The following is a 12,103-nucleotide window of genomic DNA, read 5'->3' on the forward strand; positions in this document are numbered from 1 at the left end:
CTTCCTGCGTTGCGATCCTGTTCCGCAATGCAGGAATTGAAACAAACAAGACGGAGATTTGTAGGTGAAAATATCCGCGCTTAAATCGTGCCGAAAAATATCGCAAAAACGATCAACAGCGTTGGAGGAAAAATCTCGGAAGGCCAATCCACAGGCCGAGATTTAACGCTGCTGCAGAAAAACGTTGATTAGTCAAGGGCAAAAAGCGGATTCTTGCTCTCTGGACGGCAATTTTATGGCTCAGCCCGGCCACCGCCCATCAAAGTTACATCGGAGTCCCCGGGGAGCAGTGCCCGCCAATTCGTTCGCATTTATATATGGGCCGGCTCCTTATCTCGGAAGTCCCTGACCACCCACATCCTCGATCCTCCAGGATGGTCCCGCCGGCCACCGTACTCACTCGAGGCAACAAGACCCGGCATTTCCGGCACTCTTCCCTGATTCACATCCTGCGGCTACCCGAACCCGCCCAACCATCTCGTCCTCGCTAATTTCCAAGGTGGGAAAGATTTCGCACTTCGAATGTCCTCGCGTTATCTATTCCCGAAGAGCGAGAATCGACTGCTGTCGAAGCGTCAAAATTTCACGTTAATCAGATTTTCCGTAGGTTTGAGGAGGTCTTCACATCGCCGTGAGTGCCGATAACCACAAATAGATGATCCTCGCTGTTTCAGTTCTGGTAAGGTCGAGTTACGGCTTGGATAATCAGACCAGAGGTCAGACCTGCTGGCCAACTGCTACCACGGCCACACCGTTTACTCCACGGAATAGATTTTTACGTTATTCCAGTCCATTGGCCTCTAACAGGGACCACTTCGCCCTGAAGTCCAGAACGTCGTCTTTAGCCTCTAACCTCAAGGTCAAACCATATCGAAATCGGTTCAATTTTTGGCGAAGAATTTCATCGCTCTCGTTCGGGTGGAGGTAGGGTGTTCAGGACCCGCAGTGTCGTCAGTTTCTGGTAAAGATTTCCGTCGCCAGGCCAAATCGTGTAGTCTCTGGGTGTGAAACTCGTAATTCCTCTACCGATACTCCGCCTTCTATTCACCCGTATAACAACCCAGGAGCAGTGAAGTCTGAAATTCATACCCAAGCACCAGATCAAAAGCTTCGATGCAAGTAGAGGTTGGAGAAAAAAAATCTCACCCTTGAAATTCTCTTCCACTCCCTACCCAAATTACGCAAGGATCGTACGCGTCGGAGGCTTCAGGTTTCTTCGAACAATTTGAAACCGAGCAGGGTTCAAGCACATCCTGCTGGTATAATTAGCTCACAATTACCAGCTCGGATAAATTAGCTCAAGGGTGTGCCGGGGTGAGAGTTGCGGTATTAGTTGCTTACCCTCAGAAGCGTCTCGAGGGCAGATAGCTAGGTAGGCGTGATATTGTCTGACAGGACGCGTAATTATTACCCTCGACTAATCGGCACGCGGTAATTCCGTGCATGTTTGTGATCAAAAGGAAAACACGCACGAGCTTCACGCTCTTTCTCCTTCTCTCATTTCCACCATTGTATATGGTCGACCGCTCGTCAATGATGATTCAGCAAATGCATCCACAAGGAAACATCGAATATTCATAAACGACCCATCGTCCGGAATGCGAGTTTTCCAACTCCACCGTGTGTACTTTGGCTCGCTAAGTGCGGGTTTGTGTACCTATTTACTTTGGCCTCTACTTCATCGCCGAAGTATGCCGCCGTCTGATACGTGTCAGAACCGACTGGGTTAAGTGCCGCGGCATCGAGATGGAAGAATTCGATCAATTTCGTGCACAGGAAATTCCGCGTCGGATGCAAACAGACCGCGAAGTGCGACGGAGGAACATTCCGTTTGTTTGTGAGCTGGTGTGAATGGAACTGGGCGTTTAGCGTTCAGAGGTCAGACGCAATTTAGGAAATATACTTGACTTCTGGACACACGTGTTCCAACGTTTTTGTTTTTCCCCGATCAAAAAGATCGTACGGTCGGGTAAAAAGGGAATTGAAGAGAGGCACTGGGCCAAAAATCTTAGCGGCTTACTTCCGGCAGGTTTGGTAATGCGGGACAGACGGGGAGAGATGATGATGGGAGAAAAAAACACGCGAATACAACAGGGTAACGATATTAATCAATGCCCAAAAGAATTCTTCACAAAGTTGGAAAGAACAATGGTGGGAAAAAGTTAGCACTCGAATAAAAAACAATGACAATATAATGTATTCTAGCTGCCGCAGCGGAAGCGCGGGTTCCTTTTCTCCGCATAATCTTTCTTGCACAGGTCCTCTAACCGCGTGGGCCTGCGGACATTTTTATTTCGTTGACATGATTAACGACCCTCTCTCTTTCTCCCTCCGTATTGTGTAAGTCCCCCGTGCAGAGCATCCCAGGAATTTCTTCGCCACACTGTGGATTCAGTATACACAATACCTATCTTCATAATTTGCGCGATATGCAGACGGAACGTCGAGCTGAGGGTACGATTGACCCGATTACGCAGCGCGGTTCGAGTGCGGCTTCCGACTTCCTGGGCACCTTTACATTCGGCAGAGGCGTCAAAGTGGAAGGCGTCACCCCCTCGTCACTCGACAATGTATACGACCTCGTCTACGTCACCCTCGGTGTACTTGAAAGAGGTTTCGCCCCCGCCCAACTCCGTTTGCAACACAAACGTATCAAGTGTCCCCGATCTACTCCCCGACTCGATAATCCGGTCGCAATCTGAATACAGACCGCGCAGCTTGCAGGTTTAGTTGGCGGAAGTTTAATCCGGCAAAACTTAAGTTTGAACCGGAAGTCCAGGCCTTTGAAGTTCGGACTGGCTAGTGAATAGGATGGAACTACGACGCCGAGTTGACGTTATGTGTGCAGCGATTTTGGTAAGAAAGCAACAGCCTTGGCCTTTGGAGATTGGATGGCAAGTCGGTATCGTCCTTCGATTCTTCAGCATACCGTGTGGACCACGTTTAACCCAGTGCCCTCCGATCTAGCTCAAAAGGCTTACAATCCCAGCCTAGGGTGTAAATATAGATCGAGACGAGAGAGAGAGAGATCCAGACGAAGGTGGGTATCTAGAAATTGATTCACCATCAGAGCGCAGCGTCGCGTCCGGGCTCGAGACTTGAGAGAGAATTGATTAAGGAGTACGTGCCTGGAGAATGAAATTAGATGTAAAGATAAATAAATCCAGTGAACCGACTGGCTTCCTGGCTGCCGGCTCTCGCGCTCCCGGTTCGCGTGCGAAAACGGTTCTGCGCCTGCGGCCCGGAGTTCCGTGGCCCCGAGATTGTATCGAACTTTAAAGCGGATGGATTTGAATATTTTCATTTTCCCGGTTACCGGGTGCCCGGTTTAATGTCACTCGTCCGTGGATCGATGTTCGCCATTTTCGCTGCCGCATGTCGTCCTCGAATCGCTGGCTCTCTCCGAAAGCTTCCATTAATTCTTAGCATCCAAAACCGACCCCCTATTCCTGCTTCAACCTGTATCGATACCCGTCTTTAATGAAATCATCCGCCCGACTGATTGTCCGAATTGATTCCCTTCATCGAACCCCCCCTCCCCGTTCCTCTCCTTTGCCGAGCTGTTCGACTAAATTAGACCCCATAACTCGTACTCGGGTTATCGTTTTCTCTCTCAGGCTCTAAGGGATTCAAATTGCTTCTATCTGATCGTTATCTGTCGCAATAATCGTCGCCATAAATTCCCCCCGAATTTTTTGTTCCCAATTTCTGTAAGGTTTTTTTTTTCTTCTTTTTATTCATCCTCTCTTCGTCCTCTCGCGCTGCAGTAGCTTTTAACCGAAATTCTTCCCACAGAGAAGATGTTCTCCCGTGACTCCAACAGCCCCTTTCCCCCACGGTTTTGTTTTTTCTTCTCACGATATGAACGCCGCCGAGTCGAGCTTTTAAATCTGTCCTTGGGGTGAGAGAGGGGAAAGGAAGAAGGGTGCAGCGTATTTGTGTCGGCGTGTCAGATTCCATTTCAGAGGCTCTTGGTGTAAATTCAAGAGACAGCTATCCGCAGAGAACCTCTTCTCCGAAAGTGCGTCGACTTTCTCGAACTGAAATCCGAATTTTCCATCTCCTCGGCCGCCCTTCGCTCCCTTCCACGCCTCAGACGAGACGCCGAGGGCGCCCTCAGGCTCGGATATATCCCTCCGAAGCCTCCCGACGGGCTAATATTTCAAATGTAATTGATACGTTCCACCGCCGGTCTCCTTTTCATCGAGTTTTGGCGGCCTGGCTACATTGGCGGAGGCTCGGATCCCCCTCGTTTCCGCCGATTTCGATTTTCCCTCGGCGTTCTTCCCCCGAAGAAGACGGTGGCTGTTGGATGGGGGGAAAACCGCGTCGCCATACGGCGATTCGCAGTCGAGTGTTGCTTCATCATTTATGGGCTGCTGCTTGACAGGCGCGAAGCCGGCCGGTTTTTGTCGGTGCAACTTCACCTTGGTTAAAGCCGAGAGATTCCGCACGCGGTGTAACGTCGACGGAACAGAAAAAGTGCCAAAGGATAAGACGCGCGAGATATGAGTGACAAATTTTATCCTCGCCGGGGTATATCTCACCCCAGCAGGTCACGTTGCAACGAGACGGGGGTGAATTTCGACTCCGTCTCGGCGAAGAGCATTACTCGCGACGTTATCTTGCCAAATAGAAATTTCGCCGTAGTGACAACGCCGCTATTTATCCTCGAGGAAAGAAAAAACTCGGGGAATTCCCAGTCAGTGATCGTCCTTTCGTCAAGTAATTCAGTAGAGATATTCAGTTGGTTAAATTGGTGTTGAAAATTTCTACTTGCGCCAAATTACAGATGATCCTGATAATTGGGGTGTGAGTTGGAAGAATTTTACCGCCATAAATACTCGCGAGTGAAATGCAAGATAACCGATCGAGTGAGGGGTGAAGTTCATTCGGAATGAGGGCGGAAGAAACTTTCGTTGTTCCAAAATCACGCCCAGCAAGTCGAGCATGACGATCGACTTCGCTTTGGTTCTATCTGTAACAAAATCGTGCATAAATACCTGCATCTGGCGGGAGGAGGAGTCCGAGAGTCTGAATTTTCACCCTGAAAGTTTCCCAGAGGATCGCAGCAGCACCGGCTTCTCCGAATTGGCAAACCGGCGTTACTTAAAATTAGCATCATCGTTTGAGCCCTCGAGGCTCGCCAGCCGAGGGTTGGCTGAACAAGGTGGTGAAAATTTGACTGCAAGGTGATACCACTTTTAGCCGGAGCCGTCCTTTGATCCCTGATACCGGCTCTCCTCCACCTCCACCTCTGCCTTTCCTCCCTTTTCTCCCTTTATCCCCTTGCTCCCCACATGCGAACATTCCACCCCTAAAATTCTCCCCGAATTTCGTTACTCGTGAATCCCTTTCTCATTTTCGCCAAAAATCCTCCCTCGTCGCTAATTGTCGGCTCGTTTTGACGGTGTGCTGTAAGTACGATATAGTATATCCCGGAGAGCGAAGTGATCTTTGCGGGAGAACCGCGGGTCTCAACCCTCTCCTCACCTACCGGTCGGTGGGTATTAAGTTTTCCAGTACATTCGCCGCGCACTGATAACGGTGTAACTTATCCATTTACGTCCCGGGTCATTACGCCATAACTGGGCTAATTTATGGGGGCAGAGTCCCACCTAAATCCAAGCACGTACTCTCTCGCCCGCCAGTTCTGTCTCGCTGCCGCGTCCTGCAGGACAGACGGCTCCGTGGGGATGGGGGTGTTCGACCACCTACCTATACACCCACATAAATTCACCAAACTCGTATATAAACCCGTCATGTTGTACTCGTGAAATTGGCAAAAAATTCTACACACGGTACGGAACGCTCGTTGCGGATTATTTCCTGTACCGGAATTTCACCTCACAGTTTCCTATTTATTTTTTCATAAGCTTGGCGAACCTTGCACGGGTAGCATGATTGCCTTGGATCCAAATTCGAAAGGTCAATGATCCGTACGTTGATCTCAGGGTACTTAAAGACGAGAGACACGGCTTGATTTTCGATAACCGTGACCATCAAAGGACCAATAAAAAGTACCATCTGAATTGAACATGGATCATCCAAATCAAAAGCAACTCCGATATACGACTCGATTGATAAGGTAGTTGAGGCCAATCATACGGTGTATTAGGATCAATAGTTAGATAAAAACTTTACAGAGTCTGGCTAGTGATTTCAACTCGTACAAATATGAAGGTGGATGCTGAAGGTGAAATGAAAGTTAAAACTTCATTCATGTGCGAAAAAGGTTTCAAATCTTAAATTACGAGACAAAAGATGAAATTTGAGAAGATTATCGACGTCGAAACACTCGGCGACTGGCTTCCAGAGTAAAGGAACAGCAGGATAAAAATGGCCATCGATGGATTCGAGATAATACAGTCGGCCGAGGGAAAAATTCGAGTAGCTGACGGTGTACTTTTCGGGACTTAAGCGTATGTAAATATCCGGGTAGAATGTCCTCGGCAAGTTTTTCAACAGACTCTGGAACAAAAACACACCCACACAGGAGCACATGATAGTCTTCCGGGTTCCAAAGAGTAGGGAGCTGGACAGTGACCAGTTTTTTCGAATCCTTCCGAAGGGAGAACCGCCTGCGTCGCGTTACTTTCCGACTATGGCGTCTGGCTCGAGCCAAGGTGAAGACCCTGAAGTCGGCGGGTAACTTCCGCCCTGAGTTGAGTGGGCTTGTCGTGTCGTAAGCAAAGACGAAGAGCCATGGTGCTCGGTATGCACCGAGGCCAAGACGCCGGAGGCGCTCTCACGTCTCATGCAGCCCTCTTTCTGGGCTCCTCTCACACCCTAACCTCTGGGCGATGGAGTCTAATTGGACACTCTCTCGCCACGTGGGTCGCTCTTATGATTCCCTCGGGTTCCTCAGCAGCCCCGTTGTTGCTGGTTTCACTAATTATTTTCCACCGACAGAGGGTCAGGCCGATGATAGCTCGGAACAACTGTCTCTAAATTCTGCACGGCTGCTGAAGGGGAATCTTGATACCCAGAAAGTCAGTTATTGCCACTGCGATACAGGCTGGTGAATTGAAGGGGATGATTATTGCACTGACTTAATGATTCGTGATTCAACCCCTGCGATCGGATTATTTTGCGGAGTACTCGTGAATATACCAATGTCATAGTGAGGGTTGACTGTCTGTTACTTTTCATTTTGCATTTTCTTCTCCGAAGAGTGAACGATGCAATATCTAAAAAAGTTGGATATAAAATTTAAGTTTACTTTTGATGAGTCTACGGATTTCCATCGCTGTCTTTTGGACTTCAAATGATATTTGGTTCGGGAACGAAAGCTGGATGGTCATCACATTTTGGTGGGTCTGGCCAATGAATATTATTATTATTCGATACCGAGGAAAGATGAAAGAAACGTAGACGAGTACTGTAGGGAAGAATTTATTATTCAGGGTGACATTTTTGCACCGTCGAAAAGCCCTGTTCTGTCTTATTCAAAGCTGCAGAGACGGGATGAGGCATTCGTCTGGGTGCGATAATCTCTCGGAAGTATATCAGCCTCATCGCGCGAAAACCAGGAATAACTTGTCAGTTATCCGTCTAATTCCAGCAGCTCTCTCCGCTGCGGGAGTCTTAAGGCTGAATTTGGAGCGAGCTTTCTGACCGGATTTTATCTTAGCAACGGGATGAGAATACTCGACAATTATTTCAAATTCTAGACATTCGCTAAACGTGACCTGAATTCCGGCGTTATTTGTCGCCCCCGCGTTATTGTCAGGCGATGGAAGACTTGAAACGTAGGGTGATGAGAGGCTTCGGCTTCCACGGAGGAAACGCTTTCAATATCAGACGAGGTGCTTTAATTTTGCTAATGAAAAACCTGGGGGCCTTGTACATTATGTACAAGCTCGGTGGAACGCGCGTCATGGACAAAAATGTCCCCCTTATTCCCTGTAATTTCTTATCGCGAGAATATACGAGAATGTGACGTTGAAGAATCAGTCACGATAATTACACGACGGATGAGCTGGCGTGAGTCTGATTTGATCCCTGTAATTTTCGCCTAGCGAGCTTTCCGCGCGGTAATTTGAACCCGGTGAATTCAAAGATCTGTGCTTTTTCGTCAATTAGTTTAATGGTTGCGGAAAATCCCGTGACACTAAAATTCGGGAAATCGGGCGAGCCGCTCTTCGCACGTAACAGTAATTATTCTTCCGATTGAAAATATGATTAGCACGTTTTTCATCGTATTTCGCGATTATACTGCCAAATAATCATCAAAGCTCGGGGGCTTTGTCAAGCTAAAAAACTCGCCGTTCCAACTGTGCGACATAATTTTCCCTCAAACAATACTCGGCTTCAAGGTTTCCGTTTCCACCCCTTTGACACGCCCCGCCCCCGATCCGGTGTTCAGGAGCCGCTGAAACCCGTTTTCGGCACATCACCAGCGTTTAGTGGGTCGCGCAATAATTCCCAAATCAAGCCACTGTATGGAGTGTTTATACCCATTTAAGCCCGAGACGCACGTTCAACGTTCACGTCCCCAACTCAAGCAGCTCAACCCGCTGACGTTGATTGCCAAAGTAGTTCTCACCGCTGAATACAACCCTCCACCCCTCCCAAACGAAGTTGAGGCAGAGGGTGAGAAGTTGGCGGAGGAAAACACGCGCAAAAAGGCTCTTCACGTGACACCCCGCGGGTTAACTTGGCCGTTCTTTTTACTCCCGTGGATCGATTCGATCAGCTTTAAGATCAGCCCTGCACGCTGCGAGGTCTTACAAGGCATGCAGTAGAGTCAGATTACAAAATCCTGCCAACTAACCGGCGGATTCGGTCCGAAAAAAACTTTCATCTCCGTAGCAAAAATCGGTAAAACACCAGACCAAAAATAGGCGATTTCTTTCTCCCCGGGCGTCAAGCACGCGTGGTTTTATCCGCACCGGATACACCGTGCATTTCACATTCCAATGCCGCACCAGGGACTGGGGCCAAGTTTCAGGACGAGGCCGAAGGACTTGGGCTTGCTTCCAACTCTCCCATCGATACAAAGTGCAGGTATAATGCAAGATCTGACCGAGCCGGCGTGGCGGAGTCAGCGAAGGGTAGAGACCGGGGGTGGAAACTAGTCAGGGAGTCGGTGAAGTTTGATAAAATATGTACCTACATTAAGGGTCCTCGAGGCGCGAATGTCGGGTGGAAACGTCTCCGGTCGACGTCGGGGCGAAGGCGAAGGCGAATTAAGGTTGTTCGGGAGACGCGTTATCGACGTATCGACGTGTCGAGCACGCGGGGGTGGCGGATGCGAAGAGGATCACACGGCTCGTCCTTGCACGCGACAGGATAGAGGCTCCCTGGGGAGGCGCGTCGCGTCGGGGCCCAAAGAGCCACCACGCTTATCGCGAATTCCAAACGCTCGCGTCTTCGCGTCGTAGTTCGAGGTTGAAGCTGACACTTGAGCCTGCTGACATTTCGAGTATCCTCGCGTCATTTGAAGCAAATAACCGGCGGAAGATCCGCCGTTGAAAATTTGACGAGAATTTCTTCACCACCGCGCGTCAAATCGACTGTCGACGACGGAATAAACTCGTCAAATATCGAGTCAGGCCGAATATTTCAAAGGCAATCCCCCGGCATGGCGTTTTGCGAATCGAATTCGTTCTACTCTTGTTCGACTATATGTATACAAGCGACACCTCGCAGCTGGAAACAGGCGCCCATCTGCCTGTGTAACAGAAGCTATTCGCCTCGTTCCTACGACGATACGCGTCCCGGCGTTTAACCGCAACTCTTGGCTTTCAGACCACGATTCCAATGTCAATCCGCCCCGAAGGTACCAATTTGCTTCCGTCGCACGGCAGGCTGGGTTAAATTCCGTCGATGCTGATCACGAACGCTGAGAAAATAAGGCCAGCGAAACTGTTAAAAACACTAGTTCGACGGGGGGCGGGTGCATGGCGGACGTTTTGTCCACGCCTGCGTTTCACCCCCGCCCCTGCTGAGACTTGATTGAAATTCGCGGCTTGTCTCCAAGGACCAAAGCCGGATGGAAAACTCGCCCAGTGAAAGTCGGGTTACGGGAATTAAATGGAACAACAATTAATGAGTCTTGGATTTTGAATTCAGGGGATTCATAGTAGTTTTTACGCAGCTTGTGTGACGCGTTTTGAATGCCGATAATATCGTGCGATGACACATGCGCATTATATTGCGAAAGTTGAAACGACTTACCTGACGTGTAGGCACGGATGAAAGGCCGCCGGGTTGTCCGGGGGTGAGAACTTTGGCAGGGAACCGTGGAGGAGGGCGAGTCTCACCACCAGGAGAACTCCGAACTGGAAATAAAAGTAGGAAAGTTAGAGAATTGCCCGAGTCCGGCGCGTGTATGTCGGCTCTCTGATGGCCCTCGACGTAACGAGACTTTGCGCATGTTTTCCCTTCTTCCGCTCCCCCGCTCCCCATTCACCCCCTTCCAAAATGACCCTGGTACATCTGTACGCAATGGAAGCACCGGCCGAAGCTATTTCCCCGAAGAAACAGATGCAGTATAAGAAACTTCCTGTCCCTGGGGATCTCCGGATGAGTGAGAACGAAAGAAAATAATTACAAAAACGAAGTATGCTGAGATTCCGGCGGGAGAAGAATCTAAGAAAAATTTAAAAAACTTGAATTTTTCTCAAGCTGCGACGTCGGTTCTGGTCGTACAAGACTTCGATCGGCGGTAAACAGTCGTAAGCCGGCTTTCGACCATCGACCGGACCTCGATAAAAGCTCACGATGCCTATTCGATGGGGTAATTTGATTTTAACTCCAGGGTACGACGATGCGAATAGGAGTCGGTGAATATGGAACTAAAGGGAAGAAAGCGGGGTAAAAATAAGGGATGATAAAAGCTCGTGCAAAATTCGGAGTAAGAACCTTTCGTCATTTAAATCTATCGCACGAGCACCTGCAAGCTCCGATTCCCAAAGTAGAAACAGGACCCGGGATTCGCCTTTCGAACTAACGAAGCAATCGCACCGGGTGTGGAAAAGGCTGAAAAATGATTACCGGTAATTCGTGGAGCAAAGTGAAACCCCGGACGAAGCTCTGGCCGGAATTTTATACAAGGTCACGTCCGGCGGATGCTCGCTTTTTCCTTCCATCGAGACTAATCAGAAGTTCGCTAACGGGATTCGGTCGAGGTTTGGATCGCGGGGTTGAATTAGAGGGACTCCTTGACGAAGCTGCCGCTTCTTCCCCGCCGTCCTGTAGGATGTATCAAGATCCTGACCGCCGTCATATTTCCGTCACGTTCCCTCAGACCTTCGTAACCCAATAACTCGACTTCTGCGTCCGCAGCAGCGGTTCGACACCTCGAGGGGCGGCCGGACAATATCTGCGAATCCGGGCAATTCACATCTTCCGAGGATTTAAGTTGCGGCGAAACTCCGTCAGGAGCGGCTCGTCGATATAGATATAGGTATCTATACGACCGCGAAGATCCAGGTCCCGGACTTCCAGCGGTCACCGGCTCCCGGGGTCACTCCGCATTATGCCGAGAGCCGGCCGCCCGTCCCGAAGGGTGAATAATATAGTCACCAAGCCGGAAATTCAATTTTCGTAAATATCTTATGATCTTCCGCTACCCCTCGTTCACTGAACAGCTCGAGAGTCTCGCGATGCCAGATTCGGTCTGCGTGTGCCTACAGGGTGGATCAGAGAGAAGCGAGGCAAGATCGCGAAGTGCTTTACTCAAATTATCGACTCATCGAGGGCCACCCCGTGCATGCGGTGATCGGATCGCAACCCTCCTTCCACCTTCGCGCAACCGCGAACCGGTGGTTGAAAGGAAAAAGGAAAAAACTGGGAGTCGATAATTGCCTGTGAAAGAAATTCACCGATCCGATCGTCCGGAAGCTCAGCGTTAATCTAGTATAATTTTTTTTTACCTGAAAGATTTTTTAAAAGGGGGGAAACGGAAGTGACAAATGCTCGATTATCATCAAGCTGCTGGTATGACAATAACAATACACTCATACTGGATTTTAACCGTCCTTTCTTTCCACGCTGACGATCCACGAATTTCGAGTAAATGAATGAATAAATAAATAAACACAACGATTATCGGAAACTCGGAGGGTGAAGCACAGTGCGTTATGGGGGATGTTTA

At 49.3% G+C, this 12,103-nt stretch overlaps 1 protein-coding gene across 1 annotated transcript in view; it reads right to left on the minus strand.

Moving 5' to 3' along the window:
• The window catches only part of LOC124412525 (protein O-mannosyl-transferase TMTC1-like), a 143,739-nt gene that overhangs the window by 33,139 nt on the left and 98,497 nt on the right, over positions 1-12,103 (minus strand). Inside the window, exon 7 of the mRNA XM_046892469.1 lies at positions 10,183-10,286. Coding sequence (XP_046748425.1) covers positions 10,183-10,286 — 104 coding nt within the window. The remainder of the gene's footprint in view (positions 1-10,182; positions 10,287-12,103) is intronic.

Source organism: Diprion similis, chromosome 11 (genome assembly GCF_021155765.1).
Source record: "Diprion similis isolate iyDipSimi1 chromosome 11, iyDipSimi1.1, whole genome shotgun sequence".
Classification (NCBI taxonomy): domain Eukaryota; kingdom Metazoa; phylum Arthropoda; class Insecta; order Hymenoptera; family Diprionidae; genus Diprion; species Diprion similis.